The sequence below is a fragment of the Mycotypha africana genome, assembly GCF_025528875.1.
Source record: "Mycotypha africana strain NRRL 2978 chromosome Unknown BDF20scaffold_3, whole genome shotgun sequence".
Taxonomy (NCBI): Eukaryota; Fungi; Mucoromycota; class Mucoromycetes; order Mucorales; family Mycotyphaceae; genus Mycotypha; species Mycotypha africana.
The window spans coordinates 1808005-1832968 of NW_026515727.1; the positions used below are offsets into that span (position 1 = coordinate 1808005).

The window sequence follows — 24964 nt, forward strand, 5'->3', positions numbered from 1 at the left end:
GAAACCTGAGTTTTTAATTTTACCAGTAAATACGGTGGTAGATCTGTCTAATGATAAGATAATATTAGTTACGTCAAATATGTCGAGCATAGGATAATTTGAACGATTATAAAAACAGATGATTCATTTTAAGTAAGCGTTTTTTTCAAGTATGAGCAACTTATCCCCTGCGCATTCAATTAGCAAGAGGGAAGTGTGATAGGCTTCTGTAAAACTGATACCATATCATGCGGCAAATCACTGTGTTTCAAAGTGAAAAGCACAGATTTTTTTTTTTTATTCTTTTTTTGACAGACACCAGCACCATACTTCATTTTTAAAAGCCCGTCGCATTAAGGATTGAATTGCTTCTATGGCAAAACTTCTTTTTTTTCACAAGTTTCTCTTCTTCTTCTTTTTTTCTAGCTGAAAGTTCATCTTTTCTGTTAGCGCAAGATTTTCCTATCTATTTATTCTATATCATCATTGAAAAATGTCCAGTAAAGCACCTCAAGCCTATGAAGTTAAAGAATTGGGTGGAACCCCCGAACAAGAAGCTTACATGCGTGATATCATTGATCAATTCACTGTTGACACCAAGTACCTCAACCAAATCCGTGATCATTTTATTGTTGAAATGCAAAAGGGTCTTGAAAAAGAGGGTGCTACTGTTGCCATGATTCCTTCTTTCGTTGAAGGTCGCTTAACTGGTAAAGTATTTCTTTAGTACAAGAGATATAGTAACTTGGAGTGCAGTCGAACGAGAAAGTGGAAAGGAAAAACTAACCTATGCCTCATTGTGTAGGTCAAGAAAAGGGTCACTTCCTTGCCCTTGATTTGGGTGGAACAAACTTGAGAGTTGTTCTTGTTACTCTTGAAGGTGCTGGTAAATTCAAGACTGTCTCCTCAAAATCTAGAGTTTCCGAAGAGTTGAAGACGGGTCCCATGCGTAACTTATGTGGTAATGTATATATAAATGAAATCATAGGCAAACATAGGGTCGAAAGGCGTTTACCTTTTTGGCTCGTTGACGGCCCCCCAACAACCGAAATGAAACAGCCATATACGATTTGAGAACTCCGCTTAACATGGTTTTTTTATTCTTACCTCATCTTTGTTGAATACGATTAGATTATATTGCTGAATGTGTTGATACCTTCTTGACTGAACAAGGTCTCGAAGATCAAGAAATGGAGCTCAATTTAGGTTACACTTTCTCTTTCCCCGTTTTGCAATCTTCGGTAAGATATTGACAGAGTACACAGAAGAGAGTTGAGTTAGTGGATGCGAAACGAGAAAAAAAAAAAAAAAGAGTGACTGCTAAACACCTTTTTTCCATCACTGTATTGCAGATTAACCGTGGTACCCTCTCTACTTGGACTAAGGGCTTCGCTTGTACAGGTGCTGTTGGTAAAGATCCTGTCTTGTTATTGCAAGATGCTCTTTTAAGAAAGCACGTTCCTGTTAAGGTTTCCGCTATTGTCAACGATACCGTCGGTACTCTCTTGTCCAATGCTTACAACAAGCCTGAAACTTTAGCTGGTCTTATTTTAGGTACTGGTGCCAACGGTGCCTATATTGAGAAGATCGATAAGATCAAGAAATGGAAGGGCGGCAAGTCCACTTCCGATGAAATGATCATCAACATGGAACTTGGTGCTTTCGACAACGAGCGTAACATTCTTCCCCTCACCCGCTTCGACAATAAATTGGATCGTGAATCAATTAATCCTCACGCTCAGCTCTACGAAAAGATGATCTCCGGAATGTATCTTGGTGAAATCACTCGTAACGTTTTGACCGATATGATCGATCGTGAATTACTTCTCAAGCGCGAAATACATACTTCATTCGCCTGGTCCAAGGATATTTCCAGACATTGGTCTTTCGAAACTGCCTTTATGTCAAACATTGAAGCTGATAACTCCGACGAACTCTCAGTCAGCAAGGAAATTTTAGATACCAACCTCAATTTGCACGATATTACTACTACTGAAGCTCGTATCATCAAAAAGATTTGTGAGTTGGTAGGTAAGCGTGCTGCTCGTCTCGCTGCTTGCTCCATCTCTGCTATTATCAAACACTGTGAAGTTGGCCCTGAAGGTTGTGACATTGGTATTGACGGTTCCCTCTACGAATTCTATCCTTCATTCGAAGCCAGAATGTACGAAGCTCTCAAGGAAATGCACCCTGAAATCAACGATATTGAAAAGACCATTCGTCTCGGTCTTGCTAGAGATGGCAGTGGTGTCGGTGCTGCTCTTACTGCTTGTGTTGCTGCTCGTATGGAACAAACTGCTTAAGCAAAATTACCATCTCATATCTTTTTCTCGATTTATGTCCCTTCCTCTTTTTCCACATTTTTATAAATGTTGTAACATTATTATTTTTTTTTTTTCTTTTAGAGTCATAATGAAGTTTCATCTTTAAAATTATGCATTGTTATTCTTCTCTTAGCTCATACTTCTAATAATAAATCAAAAAGTGTACATACTAGTTTATTTGATTATCTCAATTTGTGAGCTTTTCTTGGCCTTTCTTTTTCATTTTTTCCTGTGCTTTTGGGTACAAAGAACCCTAAGAAGATAGCGAGCTTTGCGACTCCTTTCAAGGCAATAACTTTATTAGTTACGTATCATTGAGTTTTATGTTATGGTATGTTTACAGTATAGTTGGTCGTTCTTATCATAATTTATAAACACTACTGGTAGATAGTATACCATTGAAAATACATGTATTATTAATGGGTATATATTGATGCGTCAACAGTTTGATTGCTTCTTGAGCTGCTAAACCTCCCAATAACGCTGCCAAATTCGCTGTTTCTAAATCATTGAAACGTACGCTGGAAGTGTAAAAAAGAAAAACAAAAAAAAAGGAGAAAAGATCATGTAAGCTTTACGGTCCATATCGTCCATGTTTTTAAAGTATCATTTACTAATTTGTAAGGACTCTGTTCAACATCTCGCTTGTAGCAATTTCTCCCATCTCTTCCGTTGAAACGCCCAAACTTTCCATCAACGATGTGACGTTGGCCTTCAGATTATCAAAATCGCTTTCTGTCGCTAAACAAACATTTACATCTTAGTCGATATTAGCTTTAGGGTGAATAACATTTCTGAAATTTACCTGGCAAGCGTCCGTATATAGTTTGGAATTTATCAGCTGCTTTAAACACGAAATAGTAGCAGAAATTTTCCTCATTCTTCAGTAGGTTTACTGCGATAATTATGTTTAAACATATGATTAGCTTTCTCTAATAGCACTAATCTGAGACAAAAAAGCCAATGCTGCTGCACATACCTAACTGCTCTTTCTTCAAGTTATTTTCAGAAAGATTTTGATAGTGAATCACTCGTATATTCGCTGCATTCTTACAGAAAAGTTCAATCGTCTCTTTAGGGATAACAATACTCGAACCTTGAACCAATTCATTTACACGTTGTGTTATGGCTTCCAAATCCTGCGAAGCCTTTTCACGATAACTGATAAGTTGTTGACAAACGATGAGATGGATTGCTTTTCGCTGTTTAACGTGAGAACTTCCTAGCTGCTTAACTTACACTTTTTGTAGATTGACATAATTCAAGGTATCTGACTTCATATCAAGTAACTTTCCGGCCAAAGGAAGTTGTCCCTCACCTTCATTTCTCACAAAATCTCGCAATGCTCGCGTCAAGATCCAGAAATAAGGAGACTAGAATAAGCGGAGAGAAAATGTCGGTAACTTATGAGTTAAACATAATCTGTATACTGGCTTACATTGCTTGTTGCATTTTGGCAAGCTGGGTCTTCAAAAAGATGACGAATCTCGGATGAAATCTTAGCAAACAGAGAAGAGGGGAAGAGCAACGGTTTAACATGTATTTTTCCTCAATCTTTATGTGTATATACCCATAACAAAACTTACTGTGTCCGAATTACTTAATCGCCAAACATGAGATATAGCTTCTTCGAAATTTTCTTCCTCCGGTGTCCTCATTCCTGCTCTAATATCCTTAATGAGTTCTTGTCTTTCTTGATAATTTTGAGGTGCTTTTCCGTCATGTTTTGCTTTCCATGCTTCGACGTATTTTAATATGACTACTACAAAAGGTACATGACTATGATCTGTTTGATCCATCTTATCCAGGTCGATAGTTGCTACATAATCAACTAATTGCTTGAAAGGGCAAGCTAGTCTCAAATCCACAGTATTTTCTGGATGACTCTCGATAACTATTTTTTAAACGTGTGAAAAAAGCGATCCCTTTTCAGCGTCAATATTTCTCTATTTTGTAATGTTATAACATTTACTTGTATGCTCGGGCGCTTGTACACTGAACATTCCGACGAGTCCTTTAGATTTGATGGTGAAAAGTACCTTTCCGAATTGCTGACATAATTGTGCCAACTTTGATAAATATTCATCGCGCATATTGACAGCAATGATCAAAGAGAAAGATTCAAAATAGCCAGGGCTTTGATCTATTAATACTTCTGGGTTCTACAATTATCATTATTTAGTTTAGAAAATCATACAAGTTGATGCTTCCTTTTCTCGTAGCTGCTACTCTTTGCCGGCTTATTCTTATGTTATTACCTTTTCTAGATAGTCTACTTTAGCATCTTCATTCAACTCCTGCAATAGTGCTGCAGCAGAATTAGCCTTAGATTGGCCTGTACTGTCCTTGTCGAGAAAGAAGTTGTTTTGAATATCTTCTTTGGTTACTTCACTGTCGTCAATGATCGTTACGTGACCAGCACCTTGATATATCAGAAGAGAAAGTTTTAGGGGACGTTTGAGGTCTGAAGCTCTTTACTGACAAATGATCTATCGTGTTTTTTTTATTATTATTTTGTACCTGGAAGAACAAGATTTTTGACCATTTCGCAACCTGTTGTGCTGACATTCAGTAGACAAATGTTGGCATCTTCTAAAGCTTTCTGACCGTTCGTTGCCCAGAGTCTTTTCATGAACGAGTGTTAGAATAACAAATAACTATTATGTCAGAACACAGAAGTACCTTAGTTGACGATCATATTTCTGCGTTTTCTGGTCAATTATAACGGACATTTCGCGATTTGAGGTGAAGTTGAAATGTTTAAAGCAAGAAAAACACAGTGTGATTTTACTTTGCTTTAATGCTGTGAAGGCATTTTTTTGAATACCAGCGTTTTTATTTCGCGTTTTTGTGTAACGATAATAAATATGTGTAGGTAAGGTTCATCTAACGTAAATATAATCTACATATACAGCATTATGTCAAAAATGCTTTAAAAGTTTTCAATTTAAGTTTTGCTTTACAGTGGATTTTTAGTTGTTGCTTGCACTTATGTTGATACAGCCAAATTAAACGGCATCCTCAGGATGATAGTAACGGTAGCAAACATGTCAATATAATGAGTTTTGACAAAAGTCATATAGCGCTTGTATCTATAACGATAGGGTATTGACCGTTCCTGCTTGCGTAAAGAACTCCTTCGATTCAGTTTGCACCATGAATAGGGCCATGGCGAGGACGAATCTGAATTAGAGCTTTATAACGGCTCATATGCATTTTGTCCGACACGTGTAAGTTAGCTTCATGTTGGATATTTTGTCCACCGCCCCCCCATATAGTCTCGCAGCCCATTGGGAAATATCAGTTACATTAAAACTCGTGTTCTGGAGACAATATCGTAAGTGCATGACCGACCGTATTTATTCATTAAGGGACATGATATTCTAAAATGGTAGCAAAGTTTGAATGAATAATCCTTCCCAACCATAATTAGGTGCTTCCAACTTATGACTATTGATCACAGGCAACGATTCTTATATGACAATTATGTATCAAGAACAAGCAATCTCTTCAATGGTAAGTATTTTTTGAGATAATATGAGGGGGAAAAATTCTAATATGAATACAAATCTATACAAAAATAAAATGAACAAATCTATGCAATTTCTTCGATCACCATATCTTCATCTTCCTCTTCTTCTTGTTCATCTTCCTTTGGCTTGAGTTCCTTAATTTCAGCACCTTCTTCATCACGAATAAGCATTTCGACAATAGAAACACATTTATCTTTCATTTCTTCGTCCGTTTCTGTCAAGTGAAGTCGTTGAATCACACGATAGACTTGTTTTTTTCGTAGATATTCACGGCCGAAACGAGTTGAAGTCAACAAAAGCAATGCTTCAAGAAGCATGGCACGTAATTTGGGATCAATTTCACGTTTCTATCAAAGAAATTGTTGATAAGCTTCTGATCCAATGAAGTGTGATTCTTCCATTTACTATACCTTATCGTCATCTAGTAATTGAATTTCTTCGGGGAATTGCTCAAACTCGTCCATGTCATATTCTTCATTACCACACAAAGGTAATAAAATAAAAGGCAACATATTGATATCGTCCACATCCAAGAGTCTTTCATGCTCACGAGTTTCAAAACAACAATTCTTAATCGTAGAATCTACGCCACCACGTCGAATGATATTAGGATCCTCAGTAAAAATTTGAATTTTGGTGATAGGTGAAAGCTGATCAGCAGGTGAGCGTTCAACCATAAACACTCTACCAAGACGAATACTGGAAACATTGGAGAAGACACTGGCTAGAAAGTGGAAATCAGCCTCAGGATTATATTCCTTCTTCACACCCTTCTGGAATACTTCGATCAACTGGTCCAACAAACGATCTGAATTGTTCAATCCTTCCACTGGTTTTGCTTTTGCTTGAATAACTTTGACGCAAGTAGGTTCATGCTTGGTCATATTAGATAACAACATACAGGCAAGATCAGCTAAGACTGACTTAGGGTTCTAGTATAACATGAGATAGGGTGAGAAAATCGCAATTGAATTGGTAAAAGCGGAAGAGTAGCAACCGATGCTGCTGGGCAAACTTACTGTAATCAATAAACCAAGATATTTAACAAAATCTTCATCATCCAGTTCAGCTTGAACTTGTGGATCACTAGATAAGTTGATCAAACAGCGAAGAGCATCGTGTGCAGTGACCTGAGGTTGACAAAAAAGGGATCAATAAAGCTAAACTTCAACATATATAATGCTTGTTTTGATAAAGTTCATTTACTGGATCTTCTTTGACAAGAAGTTTCATATCTTTACAAACAGTACTTCTTTGTTCAATCAAAATATGTCGGTATTCATTGCCGTTGGGACTATATGGAACAAGGTGATGAAGAGCAATAGCTCTAATCTATAATTGTGGTCTTCTGTCAAAACATTTTGTAAATGTAAGGGAAAAAAATTGTTTGATTTACCTCCAAAGCTGGTTGATGTAAAAAGGGAATAAGCTATGCGACCATAGTTTTAGTAAGATAGAGAACTACCAAAACCTTATTAAGCTAAATATAACAAGCGTTACTTCTCTGATTTGTGCTTCCATCGTGTAAATCGATCAAGTTGATCGAGAGGAATCTATTGTTCAAATTTGGGTAGGTTCAAATTTTTTTTGCGTTGAAACTATCTCAGTCAACAACTGACAAATCGCAGGAATCTGAGCTGAAGGTGCTAGAATGATTACTTTTTACTATGATTTTTTACTGAATAATTTTAAACCCAATGAGCACACAGATAAACTACATATCAGAAAATTGCCCTGTGCTGGTCAAATTACGTTATGGAAGTAAAAACCCTAAAAGGGGACTAGAGAAGAAAAAGATAGTAGGTCCCAATGCTGACTAGGTAAAAACGGGACAATCAAGTAATGATCGGTAGTGGACGCATAAAGCCAGTCTAGCAAGGGCTGTCCTAATGTTTCTGACGGGGTAGGGGGCATTTTCTCGTGCTGAAGATAATCGATTTCATAAAGAAGCATTTGGACAATTGCCCAAGATATACTCCAGTTAACTGGGGCGTTGGCATGCTGTTTTAAGGGTCGAGTGGGGAGTTGGTAAACAAATGAGAAATGGGGTCAACGACAGTTGTCGGAAGTTGCAGGCGGATATGCATTTGTAGGCATTCAATGGCGTGGGCTTTAGTAAGAAAACTGGATATTTTTATTGACTTAATTCAAATAATCTGAGTCTTTATTTGCAGACTGTTTATTTTTTTATACTTGGATACTTTTAGTAACCATTTGAGGCCCGCCTCTTTTTGCACGCATTTATTGCAGTAAGTTTCGTTGTTTGATCGGCCCAAAAGAATTACCTACATTCTCCTTAGCTGCCATTTGAACTGATAGTCCAGTTGTATTCTATGTAAATGGCTCACAATCCTGTATGCTCATTGACTGCTCAGCATCTCTCTTGATCTAAATCGTGTCACTTTAGTGTCATTTTTCCCTTAAAGAAAGCAATAACAATAGGTGATTGTATAAATTAAGTTAAACGCCTGTTTCTTGTCAGTAACTGATGAAGTGATAAATAAACGTATATAGATTTGGTGTCAAAATTTAGCGCGTCTAAAGAAATCTGTCTAGATTGTTTTTGTTGTCAACGAGAGCGGAGCTCCTTCGAACAAACTATTCAGATAAGTATGAGCTTTACGCTCGGAAACTGCCCCTTGTAACCTACGTGGACGGTGTTTTTGATGCTGAGCACAGTATCTTACGGAAAGAGCATGAAGGATTCCAGCAAAAAGTGATTGAGCTGTGCAGATTTATATTGGACGTCACAACCAGAGCGCAGCTTTTCATGAATTACTACATTATTAAGAACCGTAATTTAACTGTTCAGGAATACATTTATGAACAAAACTTTTGGTACTGCATCTGTAAGCTAGTCTTGGGCCAAAAATTACCAACAAAGCCTACATTAACCACACTAAACGTATCAGATATTACTTGTATTGGGCATTGAAGCCTACTTTCCAGGTAAAATGCTTGACTTATATCTTCATAGAAAAGATTTTAATTGCCCATTCATTGTCAAATAATAAGAAACGAAGAATAGTATGATTTACGGACTTATTGACTCCTATTGCCTTCCTAAAATTTTGAATGATATGGATACTTGTAAATGGTTGGAGGATATTGATATAGCAAAACAAACCCGAAGTTGATGCAACATGCCAATCATTGATGGAAAAGATGCCATCAACTCCAACAATTGAAAATATCACAGCAGCACCATCAACATTTCTACCACCTTTGACGTTCATGCTGCAGATGATCGAAACGAAAGCCCTTACCGCTGGTCTGAATGACAAAAAACCCAAATTATTCTCATTAACTCCCACTGTGTCAATCAAATGGAAGCATGTCAGCATCAATGAAAAGGCCCTATGCTGTTTGTCCAGACAGTCCATTGGCAACGGGTCCTATGCTAAAAATCTCGATATCTTCTTTAATGAATTTAATTTTGCAAAGCTCGGATATGAAACGTAAGGAAAAAACCATACTTTGCTTTCAGAACCTAATAAGATTAACAAACATCTGTTACTCAAATAGCCTACAAGACCTTGTAGGAGCTCCAGCCAACTCTAAGGACATTTTCAATTGTGCCATCCACACAGATAGCTTTGCTGTCACTTTCCTTTTTGTCAGGGCCAAGAAAAAGAACAGTGACATACCTTTGCTTACACTTGAAGATTTCACTCACGATGAGATTGAACGGTACTTCGTACCAGTTACTATCGATTCTGGTCGCAATCAAATATTCACTGCTGCTGTAGGCTACGACAGCGTTCATCATCAAGTTCGTTCATGTAGCAAAGAGGAACGAGCCAACATTGCTGGTTACACCAGGCGTGCAAAGATAGTCGACAATAAGAAAAATATAACCGGCTTAAAGGACATCGAATCGGAGATGCCAACCAGCAAAACGGTTCACTCGGATGGGTAATATCTACTCTACGTCTCATACGTTTTGCAACATCTCCAGGCTCTTCATGACTTCTATGGCTTTAATTCCGCTAAATTTAATTTTAATAATTACCAAGGCCACCTGAAAGCCGATGAGGAGATGGCCTATATGCTAATTGATGGAGGGAAAAAATATAACATAAGGAAGCGGAAAAAGACCAACAAGAACAAGCGTAGAAAAAGAAAGCGTCGAAAAGGACAAAAAACAGAAAGAAGCAAGGTAAGGGCAGAAAAAGCAGCGAAAGCGCGAGCGCGGAAAGAATCACAGGGGGAGTCGCAGAAGAAGGCAAAGAAACCGCAAAGCGCAAGCCAAAGGTGAGTCACAGACACCTGTACCTCGACTCTGCATTTATGTCATTCACTCAATCTGTCATTTATAGGTACAAACCAAAAAATACCAATAGATGGACTGCCGCAACATTTTCTGAAGACCGCACCAAACTTCCTCTCATTGTTTTCGGTGACGGTATGCGCAATAAAGATAATGTCCATTTTAAAGAGCATTCATCTGGCGTCACCGGAAATCTCTATCGTAGTCTCTTGAAAAGACAGCGCTGCTTTCTTGCTGCGGTGGTGGACATCAACGAGTTTAAAACCTCAAAGGTGGGACCCAAATTGCTAAATTAAGTGCCCATCTCTAGAAATAACGTCATTTTCGTAGGTTTGTAACAATTGTAATGGTGTCGAAATGAAAGAAGTACGAATTTGGGACGGCTCCAGCGTCTATGGTACCAAGGCCTGCAAAAACTGTGGTATAATATGGCAAAGAGACGTCAATGCGGCCAAAATATGCTTACTATTACAAATTCCGTATGGGAACACAATGGCCGCCCCAAAATTTTCTCTCGCCATCGCCATAACGAAAATGGTGCTGCAGGTTCTATACCGACGGCTTAAAGATTTTTACGCGTTTAGGTGAGTTCATCTTGTGGAATTTCTCCCTGTACACTTCTGAGGTTTTATTAACTGCTGTTTGAGTAATAGTAGTTCGCACATTTGGCATTGAGCATTTTGACAGAAAAGGTATGATCCCAAAAACTATACTTTTCATCCAAAATAATTTCTTAACTTAGTCTGAATTTTTATTGTAATATAGTCTCAATTCGATAGCCATTTCGTGCGAAAGTCAAGCAAAAACAGTATGCTGAATGTCCGAAATTTGTAAGGTAAACAGATAGTCCAACCATAAGTTTTAGATAGCATCATAGTGGCCATTAAGAAGTAGCGAGATTAAACAAGTGAGAAAAATAGCATATACAAAGGTATCCCTTCAACGATCGAATAAATCATGCGAGATACATCTTCGGCTTATTTTTCAGACGATTTGTCAAAAACCTGGCCCCATTATCGAACGAATTTCTCCAGGAAGATTGAATATGCTGTTGATAAACTAAGAATTGTGCATTTCTAAGAACAACATTACACGCTCCCATACCAAACAAAACTTTACCAAACTTGGGAAATTAATTTTATCTGCTTTATTAAAGATAAGCTCCTAAATAACAGTATAGCTGAAGCACGGTAGAGTATCCCTGTTGACTTCAAGAATTATTTTCTTCCATTATGTGTAATATATGTACAATCAAGTCCAAAGCATGAAGAAAAGTCTGAACCTTCTAAGCACCGCCGACGAGAATGTTGTTGATAGGAATATGAATCAACTAATAGAAGAGATAGACGCGTTGTTTGGTATGTTTGGTATTTGCATTGGTTTGTTAGCACATGCTCCAAATATAACAATTTGAAGCATAAGCATTCTTTTCTCGTGCTCAACCAAGACTACTTGTCGATTCTTACCTTAACAAAATAGCCAAGAGCACCAAGAGCAGCAAAACCCATTGCTACAGCTTGCACAATCTTAAAATATTCTACGAAAAAAAAATTAAGAATGTCAAAACACACAATTTTCATAAGAACAACTTCCTCCAATTGTTGCTAAATTACCTTGTTGATCAGGTTTTTTACAACGGTTGATGAACTGAACTCCATCTTTAATAAATTGTTTAGGGCCATCAATAGCAGAGCCAGAACCGTCTTTAGAATCAGTAGACATTTTTATGAGATGATGAGAAAAGCGTTAACAAAATAGAAAATGTGAAAATATGATAATCCTAGGAGGGAGAGGAAAAACTTAATATTGGAAACTGGTGCAAATTTCATTGGCCAATTAGTCTACGGCCAATCATTGACCGTTAAGTTTGTTGTACTACTGTTTCAAAAGGCTCGCGTTTTACTGTACCCTCTGTTCAGCCCTAGAGTAGTATATGTTGCTCTAATTGATCAGATATGGAGCTTTCTTCAACACTTTTTATAACATCGAATGCTTCTAAATCATAACTACTGTTAACAGTAATATCCTGGAGGCATTATTTCAATCCTATAAATAGATTGATGAACGATAGAATATACGTGAAACTACAAATTTAAATATCATAGTCTATGGGAGTACAGCTCTAAATCAGGATACATGTCGTTATAAAATACTTAATTATGCTTATGCGGTTTGTTTTTGCAATAATTGTACTCAATATATTCATGCATCAAGTCCAATTAAATCTTGCCATTAAACTAATAAAAATGATTATTCAAACAGCAATGTATGGCCTGAATGCAGCTCCAATAGTAGTACTAAGTTTATATGCCTCGGTAAATTATGTTTTTACCGTTCTCAGCTTTTTGCTACAGTCTGAAGCAAGCCATTTACGGTAACAACCCGATGTTTATTATTTGTATTCCGAGGGTTACAACATTAAGAAAAAAACAATTATTTATTAAAAAGTAGTGGATCTAAGTTGCTTTTAGTTTTACTTTAATCTGAGCACTTCAGTAATTAGCGACATCGCTTATGAAACATCTGACCTAGGTACGTCAGCGTCTATAATGATAATCGGAACTGATATGTCACTTATCCCATGCCTTGCTGCATTGTATTACAGATAGGGTTGCTTCTTCTATCAACAGACAGACAAAAGGCAGAATAAAGTTTATGCTTTATCATAATTCGTAATGAAGTCGAATAGTTTTTCAGCAGATGAGCAGAACTGAAACTAGCTTACTCTGACAAGTCTTTGTTGATAATTCCCACACCTCTTTTGGATCTTCTTTCTGTTGTCTCATAGAAGTGCTTCTATACAAATAAAGCATCGCTCAAAAATGATTTACTTCGATTTAACTTTGTATTTTTGCCTTCTTTTCTCTTGATTATAGCTTTATAACACTACGTAACGACTTATGAATGCTCAACGTCGAATGAACACAGAGCCAATCAATGGAAAAAACAGTTCGCAATATGGTGCTGTTACCACATCTTATAAGGAAATAACGGCAATGAAAGCCTCGCTGAGAGCGAGAGACTCGAATCAACAGGTATCTGGTTTTCTGAACCGTGCTTTGAGATAAATCTCTAATATACCTTGAAAAGTAGACACTTGCAAGAAGACTATCGACTTTCGCTTCATTTGGTATACGTTTAAGAACAGTGGTTTAGAATTTAGTATTTTCTTTCCTTTATACTAACTTTTTTCTAAACTGAAGGATTGGCATTTTCCAATATGGGTCTGTTGGCAAACACCTCTGCTACATTTCCATCGAGTAATGAGAATCGAAAAGTTTTCTATAATTCATATTTTTGACTTATTTATTATTTCCGTAATTTGGTGTTAACGCAATAGTGCTACAAAGAGGTGGCCCTATGACAATGTTATTAAGTTGGAATATTGTTTCTGTGATCATGATTTGTGTGGCACTTTCGCTAGCTGAAATTTGCTCCTTATACCCTACAAGTGGTGGTTTGTACTATTGGGTGTACGAACTGCTCAGTCAACATCCATACACAAAATCCAGAGCCTCCATTGTGTAAGGAACAAAAAGCTGTATTAGTCTGATACTAAAAAATGCGAAACTTAGAAATGTAATCACTTTAGTGCCTTTATCACTGGTTGGACGTATGCTTTTGCTAATATTATAGCCATTGGTGCAACGAACATATCAGCAGGTACAATATAAATTTGAATGAAAAAAATTTAAATATGACAATTTTAAGTGGTATATAACTTTTTCACTCATTATATTACATTGTATAGCATCATCTGTTTGCTCTATTTTGAAATTGACGTTGGACGTAAATCTTGGGAACTATTGTTTGGTCGTCATGACCGTGGTCATTACGCTTTATCATGGTTACATGAATACGCGTGATATGGACGCAATAGCAAGCTTAAACAAATTGAATGTCTTCTGGTCATGCTTTGGACTAGTAGGAATTATCGCGCTGTTGGCTATGGCGGCGCATCATCAACAGTTTTCGTGGGTATTTACGCACTATGAGAATCGAACAGGCATAGATAATTCCGGTTATGTGCTAGTATTGGGAATGGTGGGTGCTGCTTTTTCTCTATTTGGTAAGGAGTAACAATTACTGTGTTCTGAAGTTTAATGACTGACCATAGTATTATATTTTTACTACGCCATGAACAAAAAAAACCTGAACAGGTTGTGAAAGTGCTGCTTCTGTTAGTGAGGAAACGAAAGACGCCGATAGATCTTCACCGATGTAAAGTAGCTGAACAGTGATTTATAGCATACTGAAGACAAAATACTAAGGAAATATTGTTATTATCAGAGCAATGGTAAGCTCCATCACGATTGCCTGGTTTGTGGGTTTCGCCTATTTGATTATTCTATTATTCTCAATACAAGATATTGACGCGATATTCGATACTAAATTTCATTTACCAGTGGCTCAATTATTCTTAGTAAGTATTTAAAGCTAGCTATTTAAGTGCCTATTTGTCCTTTATATTGCCGAGCTTATCAACATGAGGTTTTTCATTCTGTCAATTTGAGGATGCCTCCGGTGTATACAGCACAGTTGTTTTCTTATTGCTTATGACCGTATGCCAATTATGTTCCGGAGCTACCAGTATGACAGTAACATCAAGGCTTATATATGCTCTTGCAAGAGACCATGCTGCACCAAAGAGCCATCAATTGAAATCATTAAACAAACATGCCCTGCCAAGCAATGCTGTATGGCTTACAGCTATTTTCACTATTCTTATCGTATCACCATTCCCAATGTCTGAACATTTATACGATACTATCGTCAGTGCTTCCACTATCACTGTTCATTTTAGTTACGGTAAGCGCTTCTGCTTCCGTAGTAAAAAGAAAAAAAAAAAAAAAAAAAAAAAAAAAAAAAGATAACAACCAAGAGCTTGCGACTCTAACAACTTAATTGTTTACGGATTTTCTTGTGGATAGCTATGGTGCTTGGAAGTAGACTCTTAGCACCAGAAATGTTAGGGAGGAAAGGCCGATTTAGCCTAGGCCGATGGAGTAAACCGATTACGTTAATAGGCTTTTCATGGGCTGTTTTTGCCACGTTAGCCTTTATTTTGCCCACCGAATGGCCAATTACCAGTAAGTCTGGGCTTTTTTCTGAAATAACACAGTTTCAAAGAAAAAGAAAAAACACAGATGAAGAAATATGATTAAGAAAATGCATGGTTTCTGAACCACATTTCCTCTGTAACCGTAGGTAAAAATTTCAATTACGCTGGTTTGGGATTATTGTTTGTGTTACTGTTTGCTGCAACTTTCTGGTGTGGATGGGGAAAATATCACTACCATGGACCACAAGCCTCGAATGACGAAGCATGATAGTTCAGAATGGAAGCCTTTTATGCATAAAGTATACCCAGATGTAATAATGCTTTTACAAAGCAAACAAATCTACCACCAAAAATCAAATAAAGAGTTTTGTTTCTATTTGGATATATAATTATGTCTACACCGATTAACATAACAGACCAAAAACGCAGGGTTTATTTGAGTAAACAATGAAGAATGATTATGCGCGACATGAACGGCAAATGGAAAAGCACTTGATGCTTTATGATTTACAAGGATAGTTATGGCTATTTACAGGGTTTATCGAGAATAAATAATCAATTTATGGGTGTTGTGGATGAAAGGGCATTGATGTTGCTTGTGTGATGAGAGGGACGAAAGGAGGTGTTGAATTTGGTGATGAATTTCTTAATCTTACGTTGTCGTTTTTGTGTAGGAGGGTCATCGGATACGTTCTTATGAATGCCTTCATGCGGCAACTCGTATTCTTCATCAACGGAGTAGGAGGATATAGAAGAGTATAAAGTCTTTTGAGAAGAGTTAAATATGCTGTGTAGTGATGTTAGTGATGTGGATGGCCTTAAATCAGAAGAAGTTGATTTTCCATCAATGAGAACGGCAGGTGTTGATGTTGAGGATGATGATGATGATGATGATGATGTTGTTGTTGTTGTTGTTGTTGTTGTTCTGATTGTATGTGCGCCTGACTCTTTTGAGGATTTCAATTTACAGAACGATGAATTCTTTAGTGTTTCAACACTGCTACTGCTGCTACTAGTGTAGGAAGATTGAGAAAAGATCGGACGTATACCTGCTGTAATTGCTAGATTTTGGTCCTCTGTACGAATATGAGTTGGAGGACGCCTTAATTTAACTCGTGTCTTTTGCCACCAAATTGGAGGGCAGGTAGTTCCTGTTCGCTCATCATGAATTGAAGGCCGAACACGGAATGACGGTAAGCTTTTAATGTCATCAAGACTAGCTCTTCGTGTGGAGACCTCTTTATTAACATTTTCGGTTATAGACTTGCAATAGGTGATATTCCTTCCTTTCTTCTCAGCTGCACCGTTGGCAAGAATGGGTGGTGCTGATTCTGCTCGATTTCTGGAGCCATTATCTCTGATGATTGGGGCTGCTGTTGGCGTCGTCTGGTTTGGAAAACGAGATATAAGTACATGATAGACAACTGAACAAATCCAAAATATTTCCGATTGCAAAAGCGCTATAGATATTATAACATATTCGGGGAAAAGCTTTCTTGTAGAAAGAATAGAAAACTTCATTTGTCTTTTTTTTTTAGGAAAAAAAGTAGGATATATGAAATGCAACAATGCTGAAAAGAAGTTCGCTCTGTTATCTAGTCTGCGTTGCTTTTTTTTTAAAGAAAATATACAAACTTTGTACGTTTAAAGGAATGCGCACAAGAAATTCTTTTTGCTATTTATATTTGTTTAATAAAAATGAAAACTCAGAAAAAGAAGGTTTCACACAAGGGCATCAATAAAACCTAGGAAAAGGTGTTTCTAAATTTGAAAAAAAAAAAAACCACATACAACGAGTTTATAAGTGAAGGCCTTTGCAAATATCTATCGACAGTTTGTATCTAATTGTATTAAATAAAGACAATCGTAATTACATTAATGTTATTGAATTGCTTAGCTTACTCGGTTGCAGCGACTTGAAAAGACAATTAGGCTTTCCTTCATATTTCTGTTCTTGGAATTTGTTCAGCCTCTCTGTTTACGTTTTCATTCAGAATCCAAGAGACTCTTGGCTTTGGTGTATCCTCCATCGACTTATCATAGAAACAAAAGAGGGTTTGGGTTTAAAAGCCAAACCCATCGTCTCATCTACACCTTTCCTGTGTCCCTCAATGTGCATAGTACATTAACACTAACTGCTTTGCTACTATATTTGAACTGGAGATTGATTACACCAAACAAATATACAATTTACAACGGTGATACTTTGAATAGCAAACCATATTTTAGTTTCAGTTACATTAAGCAATCTACTTTTTAAGTGGAGAAGACTTTATTGGAAAACGGGCGGTATTGAACGTGTCTTATCTATACGCGGTAAAAGCGAAACGCCTTTAATACCTTGTTATTGTTGTCATGCTTTTATAGATACTGAGCTAGCTTGTAATATTTTGCATCAATCATCGTATTGAGGAGGTTAACGCTGCATAGGTACGTCTTGGTTGAACAAGCAATACTTGCTCCTTTCTGTACAGCTGTTTGATTACAGCATTCGACAGTGTAAAAGACATGAAATAAATGAGCTTTTGTACTTACAACGCCCATCTTGAATAGAAAAGTTTGGAAACATATATAGTAGGCTGAGACAACCTACAAATTCATTTATATTCGAACGTGCTCTATTAATGGACAAAAATAGATTTTACAGCTGTGGTAATATTGACTTCGTTCAGCCTTGCACATTCAAATAGCTGCAAACGTGAGGCTTGAAAATACATTGAAACAAACGGTCGTTTTCTTCTTTTTTTTTTTTTTTTTTTTTTTCTTCTTTCGTCTTCATCATTAACAATAAAAGACGGCAATCGTAATCTCGTATTTCTTATCATTCTTGTAAATCAATTTTGTTAAATTGTATTCACTTTGAGTAAGGAGCATTTTAGTCAGCAACCAGCCTGTCCCGTGCATGATTCATTCATGCCAATATCACATAATTATTTTGGGTCAAAATTTGGTCTTTTGTGGCCGATATGTATTTTAACACCTTCTTCGTTGTAGTAGATGATTAAATCAGAGCATTGATGGTAGTAAATCCCAAATGAAGATCATGTACTTTGAGAAAGAACATATTATTGTTCGATTGTTAACCTCGACACGTCAATTAACTATATTTCATTAATTTGACACCGATCGTTATGGAAGAGAAGAGAGTCTACTGAATAGATCAATGATAGAATTCTCATATATGACCAACCGGTGCGCTAGTCAGCTTGAGTTTTGTCTTTCGGGATCACCAGTGGGGAAGATTTGCTTCTTGTGCTTTCTAGTGCTGCCAAACCTACCTTTATAGGATTCTGTTCATAGCTTGCTTCTTCTATTTAGTTTGCAGGAGAAAATATTCATAAAAAGCATTGCTTTAGACCAGAGTTGTAGTATTAATCACCATTATTAGTCTAGGACTTAAAGTGATAGTCTATTCTATTAAAGAATATTTTACTTAATTGGCACTCATCCTTGTTTTGTCAATGAAGGGACACGAAGGCGCACTTAAGTCTTCTGGCTTTCGAATTATGCTTGTGTATCAAATTACTGCAGAAACTCAAATCATTAAGCATCAACAAATATCGCAATTGATAAATATATTCAGAGATATATTGCGGCATAAGTAAGCAAGAGATAGGAAGCTAGTTAATATCCGTTTGTTTAGCAACGATCGAAGTGAAGGCAATAAAAACCATAGGCAACGGATTCATAACTGGGATCTAAGCTTCGACATATTAAATGATAATATGAAGCAGTTATTATTTAGTCTACTACGGAAAAATAAAACAAACTTGATGCCACTTACATTTGGTGCAGTAAGAACTGTCACGCAATAACCCAACCATGTAAGAATTAATGGCAAGTTTTAATGTGTTGTTGCAAATTAGAACTGGCATATCCAATTTTTTTTTCGCAAGTGTATTGATTCACATTACCTTAACTTTATTTTTGATAAAAACACTATCAATCACCGGTTAAACTTGTATTGACCTTCGCTCCTTCCTGAAAACTAGTTTCTTTTTACAGTCTTCACCTACTGCTAACCCTTTTTTATCATATAATTCCTTCAATCTTATGGTCTTTTATCTTCGTGATCTAAATTGACGTGTTCTTGGAAGATAGATGGTTCACATCATGAAATAAGCGTAATTATTTGTAGATTATATTTTATGTTAATTTAACTATTAGATAGTTATCCTGGTTGGACCTTGATGGCTATATTATAAGTTTATTTCATCATAACTCTTGATTGACAACTTAACAAACCTGTTGATATGAAATCCTTACATAATCTTTCACTCTAACTTATCTCAACCATACGGTTTGGCACTTTATGATCCATTACTCACTACTGCTGGATATGACTTTAGCGCGAAGGGTTATAAGAAAGGTAAGGACATATTATTGAGTTACAAAGTTACAATCTTAGTGGAAACCGCTATGTTATTTTATAATATAGCATACTATAAAATTGGAACGATATATACGCCAACGCACCGAAAAGATCGTAAGAAATGAAGAAGTAAAGATATAATGAAGATTTAGTTCGGGAGAACAAAAAAAATGACTCAATTATCTATTCGAAACTTGCGTCACGCGATAGAAGCTTTTACGGTTGCCAAACAATAAGTATGTCAAATAAATTCAAATGTGTTAATATTTTGTCTTATTTCCTGGGCAGATGATTGTCAGTTATTTGGCTGTTATAGGTGTCTTAATTATACTTTATGATATTCTAAAATAGTATGCACTCCATAACACGCAATATTTAGTCAACACTACTATATTAACTAGGTCCTTAATGTATACGAACCACTTATAGTAGACCTTTTGAGTAATGTAATGATGCTAATGGTTTGAGATGGCTAAATTGGGTTGTATTTCTTGTTGGGTTAAATGGTGTCCTGACTTGAGGCTCTGTCGTTGAGTATAGAGTAACAGCAGCCTTTTGGACTAAACAGCTTACAATATAGCATTACTCTTTAATAAAGTACTCTAAAGTCTATTATTCGTAGCAACACTATTATCTCTCTTTAGAACTTTCGCTCTGCTTTTACGCAAGTGAATAGAAGTTTGAGAGTCGATACAACCCTTAATATCAATCAACTTCATCTATGATAACTCCAAAATGTAATAGCTCCATTTAATTCTGCAGACTCTACGAGCACCTAACAAATCCGCAGTTATAGTAGCTGTATAAAAAATATTCTAACTAATGCCATTTTAGCATTATAAGTAAGATTAAGATTTCACCCGTTTAATAGAAGAATAGCTATCTAATTCACTTACATAGCTCTATTTATATAGCATGACTCTCAAGGCATCCTACCTTACCGTGCATAAAAAAAACTTTAAATACAAGCTATGAAATATCACTTGGAAAAATCGCTTAAAAGTCTGGTAAAGTACACTTATATGATATTTGATTATTAAATACCATAAAACTACTGTTTCCTAGATATTTGTCATCGTAATAGATATTGTTCGGATCCCTTGGGGACGTTCTCATTGCAGAGTCACATTCGTACTGTTTTGTTACTGTTGCAACTTGAAAGTTTTTGTTGAAAAAGCTTATAGTAGACTAAAGTGATAGTTTTTTTTTTGTAGAGAGAGTATGGCATTTAATATTCGATTGAGAGAAGTAAGCAACCTAGTAAGCGGTAAGGAGCTGTATAAAATAGATGATAAAAAGATAAATGATAAATAGAATAGTGAGAAGATAATTTGTGATTTGAGAACAGATGGTTAAATTCCGTCATATGAAAGATAAAGGATCAATAAAGATATGGCTATTAGTCAAGAAGGGAAAACGTAGGTGGTTGGTGACATTCAGTTAATCTAGCAGGTAAAGTATTCGAAGTATTTCAAGTATACTATTCTTATAATAATTTGATTTTGTCACTTTAATTTATGACTTAGATGTTTGAACCATTTTATATATTCGCAAATACCCGTCAATTAATACTGTAAAGAGAAGATGCGAAGTTAAATGTAACAATAGTATATACTAATCAGGAAATGACCAGAAATAGTTAATAAAAGATATCAGTAAAGGATTGAAAACAGACAATTGGTAAGAGATTCTGAGCAATCATGACAAGCCTTCAAACACTTCCATCAAGTATTATGCAAGCTTGCAAGCAATCTGCTTCTGAATGTCCAAAAGGCAAATGACGGTGCAATCAGTAGAAACGTCTCACGTATAAAATTGAGTCAAAAAAAGAAGCCCAACGGGGGGCTCGAACCCCCAACCTTGAGATTAAGAGTCTCACGCTCTACCGATTGAGCTAGCTAGGCATTTGGTTATTTTAAATAATTATGAGCTAGCCCATGACCTGAAAGATAATAAACACAATATCACCTGATGGTGCGGTCCGGACTGAATTGAATCTGCAGTGGTCTGGAGGGGTTCTCATGTAACCTTTATACAAATATCAATTATAAAGGGCAAGTTTTTTTTTGGTTTTTTTATATGTGTTTGTAATTGATTTGAACCTTTACAAGCACGATGCGAGCGAGAAACGTATATAAATAAGAACAATAAAAATACATGATTGATGACACATAACAGGGATAGACACATAACAGGGATAACAATTCGTGACAAACGGTTGGACATTCTATTATTGATACTTGTAATCAAATGGTAGGCTACTTCATTAGCATTATCTATTAGTATTGCAGTCTATGATCTGCACTGAAGTTAAGATGATTTTCCAATTTGACCTCTATATCCGTTGCCTTAAAGAGTAAGATGTCTTTAATTGCGATTCGGCATACATCATATTTTGAACTCTGCTAGTATTTAAAGGAGGAGTATCAGATTCAGAAGTTATTTATTAGACACTTGTAATCTTACCTCATATAGTGAAAATTATTAATGGTAATGTCGGCTATATCCTTTTCTTCCTTTCGGTGTTTCTCTCGCTGGTCTTTATTGGTGAGTTCTCCTATTTACTGGTTCAAGTTACAAGATTCATGGATCTCCATGATAAATAAGCCTTTACACCCATCGTGTACAAGATATAAATACCAGTCAGCTTTCTGTCCATTTTTTCTGATAATCGAATAATTGAAATAAACAAGAACCTCTCTGAGTTTTCGAAGACTTGTACTGTTTATTTCTTTCATTTCTAATATCTATTTGACAGATCCAACAAATATGTTAATGAGTGAATAATAGCTGTCATGACTCGTAAAAGAAAAATAAGTCAAAGGGAATAACATGTAAGTTCGGTATCGGTTGGAGACCGCGATAATATTATGCTTGCGGGCAGTACAGCCTACTTTTCGAGTTTAAAGCATTTAATGACAGTCAGCCTGCTGGCGATTAAGCGCTTAACATGTTGCTTATACATGGTGAAGCCTGAATTTTGTTTCATCCAAGTTAAAGACAATTACACAAGCGATTTATGCACATAGTATAGATTGTAAGATAGAAATCTTAGAACAAGAGAGAAATGGGTGATGATGTTTTTATTGTTACTAGTAAAACATCGAGTTAGTAAGGCACAGAAAATTTGTATGAGAGAAGAGGACATTCATACCTATATATTCCTCTCACATTTTGAGCAAACAAATATAAATAACTTTTTTCTTTGTACTTCACCAATCTTACTGAAGTGATAAACTTAATTATCTAATTGTGACTCACTGCTGCTGACCCGAGGATAATTAAAGACTTGTTCTTTCAATACTTGGGAAAGAAGACCGTGTACCGCCTCCACAGTGATCTTTGAACTATCCTTATTGACTTTACTGAGTTGACTGTCATCATTTTTTTTCCTATCGCCATAGTATCCTCCCATCCGCCCTGTCATATTGTCGTTTGTTTTATTAAGCTTTTCTGCAAGGTCCGACATTTGCCTTGTTGCATAGTCTCGGTTCTAAAGTACAGATCACCAGAGTTAAAGCAGCTACAATTCAGCAATTAAATAGTACCTTCCCTACTTACCGTCAACAAAGGCGATTGTGATAGAGTATTAACCCAATATTTATTCCATAAGACCTCCAACAGTTGTGTATCCAACGTTGATTTAAAGTGTGAGACCTCCAAAGAGTAATAGCTGGATATAAAGGGACACATATTAAGAAAAAATAGGTAAACAGGAGCAAAAAGTAGCTGTAGGAGTCCTACTTACGACTTAGCATGCACACCAAAATCTTCAATTTTATTCAATGGTATAGTTTGATATTCAGAGGGTCCTTCGTCGGGAGATTTGTAGCCCTATAATTGTGCATTAGTACGTACTCATGCGTTCAATTTTGTGTGAAAAATACTTGCAGCTGGATAAGTTCTAAATGCGCCAATCTCAACTTTTCCAGCAGAAATAGTACGGTTTGGATCGATCTATTAAACAAAGAACGTACATATTAAGCGACTCGAACGATAAATTGGAGCGAGAACCTTTTGACGTACTACTACTGCCACGAACGGCTCTTGGTATTGTTGATTTAGTTGTTGCGTGCTGACATCAATACCCGATAACCAGCAACCATAACCCGGATGTGAATGATACCATCCCAGAACGTTCTCCAATCTTCCTACCTAAGACGTTTTGACTGTGTAAGAGATAGATCATGATGAAAAAACGCTATATTTGAAAACTTACTTCCTTGGATTTTTCAATGTATGATACCATATATTCATACGCTTCATTCTGCGCATTTACTCTTGTTTCCGTTCCCTCAACGGGTAATGCAAAGCTATCCATGACATACATTGTGTCGCCGGAAATCTTGCCCTGCATCAAGCCCATGACTTCAATATTACCACCAGAACGAGCATGCATAACCTGTAATGTAAAGCAAAGTTTCAGCTTACTTTGGGCTACAACAAACTTTCTCAAGCTCTCAGTACCATTTTAATAAGTGCTATAGCAGAAATTTTGACATGTTTAAAATAATGTGGACTAAAGCTGATGTTAAACACATTGGTCTTATATGTTATCTTCTAAACAGTTAAGTCTATACTTGCTCATTCTGCCAAGGCTTGCTGGCTACGTTTTGTTTGTCCTCTTCAGCATTGTAAAAGTAGATTTGGTCCTGGTTAGGATCTACCACTGTGATGTTATTCTCTAATTCCCAATTTTTCTGTGCTAATCCTGCATCCATCACCACAATACGACTGAAAAGAAATGACAAATAGTTGCGGGGTTCGTAAAAAGCAAAAAAGTAACTGCCTCTTTATTTGGAGCAGCATGAATGGATAGCCTGACTGCTGACAATGGTGAGCAGCAAGTTACCATCAATTATAGCTCACATTGACTATAAGCAACAGTGTGCGTATTTCAGCTTACTCACACTGCTTTGTGTGATGAAAATAATTGTATCAAACATTACCATTTCATTTTATTTTAATCGATTTAGTGCTACACCATGGTCAATTTATGAATAAAATAAAGCATATTTCATTTAATCCAAAAAAAGACTTCCACAGTACGTACATTTTGTATGCTTCTATTCATAAAATGTCTTTAAAACGACGCGCAAAGCAAGGGACATATTGACCATATTCAGTAAGAGCTGTTCATGTTGAAGCGCTCCCCATTCAAAATGTGAGAAGCCTATGGTTGGGGTATCCACCAGCGATCTTCTGAAGATATGAATCGCTTGAACCCAGCTATCAGCATTATTGGCTAGATTTTATTTTATGTCTCGCTCACATAGAGCAAATATAATCGGACTTTTGTTATATTTTTGAATTGTTTTTGGGGGGCTTTTTTTTCTACGCGTTAAATCCTGCTGTTAAATCAGAAAAGACACATCAGATTCGAGTTCCTATAGAAATCCAGCTATTTTTTTCCCGGCTATTGAA

The 24964-nt window shown here is 36.4% G+C and overlaps 12 protein-coding genes and 1 non-coding gene across 13 annotated transcripts; 6 read left to right on the top strand and 7 right to left on the bottom strand.

Annotated features, from left to right (window-relative positions):
• The first annotated feature begins 353 nt into the window (after positions 1-353).
• BDF20DRAFT_860667 (uncharacterized protein) lies at positions 354-2494 on the top strand. Its single transcript, XM_053080530.1, has 4 exons — positions 354-689; positions 785-940; positions 1111-1220; positions 1332-2494. The coding sequence occupies exons 1-4, from the start codon at positions 473-475 to the stop codon at positions 2280-2282; spliced, it is 1434 nt and encodes a 477-aa protein (XP_052938378.1). The 5' UTR covers positions 354-472; the 3' UTR covers positions 2283-2494.
• Positions 2473-5061, bottom strand: BDF20DRAFT_860670 (Appbp1-Uba3-Nedd8, an E1-ubiquitin-like protein complex with Atp). Its single transcript, XM_053080531.1, has 11 exons — positions 4986-5061; positions 4824-4927; positions 4562-4725; positions 4276-4465; positions 3890-4197; positions 3742-3801; positions 3543-3676; positions 3283-3464; positions 3109-3198; positions 2918-3044; positions 2473-2824 (listed from the first exon to the last, which is right to left on the bottom strand). The coding sequence occupies exons 1-11, from the start codon at positions 5033-5035 to the stop codon at positions 2665-2667; spliced, it is 1569 nt and encodes a 522-aa protein (XP_052938379.1). The 5' UTR covers positions 5036-5061; the 3' UTR covers positions 2473-2664.
• A 564-nt stretch (positions 5062-5625) lies between these two features.
• On the bottom strand, positions 5626-7508 carry BDF20DRAFT_860675 (uncharacterized protein). The gene is made up of 6 exons (XM_053080532.1): positions 7337-7508; positions 7233-7265; positions 7043-7168; positions 6856-6966; positions 6247-6768; positions 5626-6183 (listed from the first exon to the last, which is right to left on the bottom strand). The coding sequence occupies exons 1-6, from the start codon at positions 7355-7357 to the stop codon at positions 5899-5901; spliced, it is 1098 nt and encodes a 365-aa protein (XP_052938380.1). The 5' UTR covers positions 7358-7508; the 3' UTR covers positions 5626-5898.
• On the bottom strand, positions 7289-7961 carry BDF20DRAFT_397456 (uncharacterized protein). Its single transcript, XM_053075365.1, has 2 exons — positions 7589-7961; positions 7289-7514 (listed from the first exon to the last, which is right to left on the bottom strand). Exon 1 carries the CDS (start codon positions 7787-7789, stop codon positions 7607-7609), a length of 183 nt encoding a protein of 60 aa, XP_052938381.1. The 5' UTR covers positions 7790-7961; the 3' UTR covers positions 7289-7514; positions 7589-7606.
• A 1040-nt stretch (positions 7962-9001) lies between these two features.
• Positions 9002-9797, top strand: BDF20DRAFT_972068 (uncharacterized protein; the record flags this gene model as incomplete). The annotated part of the gene is made up of 2 exons (XM_053085037.1): positions 9002-9294; positions 9362-9797. 2 exons carry the CDS (start codon positions 9002-9004, stop codon positions 9753-9755), a joined length of 687 nt encoding a protein of 228 aa, XP_052938382.1. The 3' UTR covers positions 9756-9797.
• BDF20DRAFT_935546 (uncharacterized protein) lies at positions 9390-10330 on the top strand (the record flags this gene model as incomplete). Its single annotated transcript, XM_053084761.1, has 2 exons — positions 9390-10090; positions 10156-10330. Coding segments are annotated over exons 1-2 (390 nt in total), but the record flags the coding sequence as incomplete, so codon positions are not given.
• An 825-nt stretch (positions 10331-11155) lies between these two features.
• On the bottom strand, positions 11156-12064 carry BDF20DRAFT_397447 (protein translocase SEC61 complex gamma subunit). The gene is made up of 3 exons (XM_053075364.1): positions 11720-12064; positions 11573-11643; positions 11156-11436 (listed from the first exon to the last, which is right to left on the bottom strand). Exons 1-3 carry the CDS (start codon positions 11826-11828, stop codon positions 11392-11394), a joined length of 225 nt encoding a protein of 74 aa, XP_052938384.1. The 5' UTR covers positions 11829-12064; the 3' UTR covers positions 11156-11391.
• Positions 11870-12537, top strand: BDF20DRAFT_860687 (uncharacterized protein). The gene has a single exon (XM_053080533.1). It carries the CDS (start codon positions 12266-12268, stop codon positions 12482-12484), a length of 219 nt encoding a protein of 72 aa, XP_052938385.1. The 5' UTR covers positions 11870-12265; the 3' UTR covers positions 12485-12537.
• A 1436-nt stretch (positions 12538-13973) lies between these two features.
• On the top strand, positions 13974-15436 carry BDF20DRAFT_817163 (amino acid/polyamine transporter I; the record flags this gene model as incomplete). Its single annotated transcript, XM_053077228.1, has 6 exons — positions 13974-14175; positions 14267-14327; positions 14397-14529; positions 14621-14915; positions 15038-15196; positions 15315-15436. 6 exons carry the CDS (start codon positions 13974-13976, stop codon positions 15434-15436), a joined length of 972 nt encoding a protein of 323 aa, XP_052938386.1.
• Positions 15437-15540: 104 nt separating this feature from the next.
• On the bottom strand, positions 15541-16899 carry BDF20DRAFT_397590 (uncharacterized protein). The gene has a single exon (XM_053075366.1). It carries the CDS (start codon positions 16687-16689, stop codon positions 15724-15726), a length of 966 nt encoding a protein of 321 aa, XP_052938387.1. The 5' UTR covers positions 16690-16899; the 3' UTR covers positions 15541-15723.
• A 3426-nt stretch (positions 16900-20325) lies between these two features.
• Positions 20326-21433, top strand: BDF20DRAFT_986449 (uncharacterized protein; the record flags this gene model as incomplete). The annotated part of the gene is made up of 6 exons (XM_053085217.1): positions 20326-20382; positions 20441-20547; positions 20606-20733; positions 20755-20788; positions 20889-20958; positions 21270-21433. The coding sequence occupies exons 2-6, from the start codon at positions 20512-20514 to the stop codon at positions 21431-21433; spliced, it is 432 nt and encodes a 143-aa protein (XP_052938388.1). The 5' UTR covers positions 20326-20382; positions 20441-20511.
• BDF20DRAFT_t52 lies at positions 21372-21444 on the bottom strand. Its single transcript has one exon. It is a non-coding gene; the product is annotated as a tRNA-Lys (tRNA).
• A 1334-nt stretch (positions 21445-22778) lies between these two features.
• Positions 22779-24261, bottom strand: BDF20DRAFT_816719 (JAB1/Mov34/MPN/PAD-1 ubiquitin protease-domain-containing protein; the record flags this gene model as incomplete). The annotated part of the gene is made up of 8 exons (XM_053077181.1): positions 22779-23033; positions 23102-23213; positions 23289-23352; positions 23428-23497; positions 23567-23695; positions 23760-23942; positions 24008-24085; positions 24151-24261. 8 exons carry the CDS (start codon positions 24259-24261, stop codon positions 22779-22781), a joined length of 1002 nt encoding a protein of 333 aa, XP_052938389.1.
• Between the last annotated feature and the right edge of the window lie 703 nt (positions 24262-24964).

Excerpts from the sequence above, each read along its gene's own strand:
- BDF20DRAFT_860667 (XM_053080530.1), top strand. The coding sequence starts at position 473 with ATGTCCAGTAAAGCACCTCAAGCCTATGAAGTTAAAGAATTGGGTGGA. Across the intron at positions 941-1,110 it reads TCCCATGCGTAACTTATGTG|ATTATATTGCTGAATGTGTT; the intron begins GTAATGTATATA and ends GAATACGATTAG. Across the intron at positions 1,221-1,331 it reads TCCCCGTTTTGCAATCTTCG|ATTAACCGTGGTACCCTCTC; the intron begins GTAAGATATTGA and ends ACTGTATTGCAG.
- BDF20DRAFT_860670 (XM_053080531.1), bottom strand. The coding sequence starts at position 5,035 with ATGTCCGTTATAATTGACCAGAAAACGCAGAAATATGATCGTCAACTA. Across the intron at positions 4,726-4,823 it reads CAAAAATCTTGTTCTTCCAG|GTGCTGGTCACGTAACGATC; the intron begins GTACAAAATAAT and ends TGATATATCAAG. Across the intron at positions 3,045-3,108 it reads TATATACGGACGCTTGCCAG|CGACAGAAAGCGATTTTGAT; the intron begins GTAAATTTCAGA and ends ATGTTTGTTTAG.
- BDF20DRAFT_860675 (XM_053080532.1), bottom strand. The coding sequence starts at position 7,357 with ATGGAAGCACAAATCAGAGAA. Across the intron at positions 7,169-7,232 it reads TACATCAACCAGCTTTGGAG|ATTAGAGCTATTGCTCTTCA; the intron begins GTAAATCAAACA and ends CCACAATTATAG. Across the intron at positions 6,967-7,042 it reads TTCTTGTCAAAGAAGATCCA|GTCACTGCACACGATGCTCT; the intron begins GTAAATGAACTT and ends TGTCAACCTCAG.
- BDF20DRAFT_397456 (XM_053075365.1), bottom strand. The coding sequence starts at position 7,789 with ATGCTTCTTTATGAAATCGATTATCTTCAGCACGAGAAAATGCCCCCT.
- BDF20DRAFT_397447 (XM_053075364.1), bottom strand. The coding sequence starts at position 11,828 with ATGTCTACTGATTCTAAAGACGGTTCTGGCTCTGCTATTGATGGCCCT. Across the intron at positions 11,644-11,719 it reads TAAAAAACCTGATCAACAAG|AATATTTTAAGATTGTGCAA; the intron begins GTAATTTAGCAA and ends TTTTTTTCGTAG. Across the intron at positions 11,437-11,572 it reads CTCTTGGCTATTTTGTTAAG|TTGATTCATATTCCTATCAA; the intron begins GTAAGAATCGAC and ends CTCTTCTATTAG.
- BDF20DRAFT_860687 (XM_053080533.1), top strand. The coding sequence starts at position 12,266 with ATGCTTATGCGGTTTGTTTTTGCAATAATTGTACTCAATATATTCATG.
- BDF20DRAFT_397590 (XM_053075366.1), bottom strand. The coding sequence starts at position 16,689 with ATGAAGTTTTCTATTCTTTCTACAAGAAAGCTTTTCCCCGAATATGTT.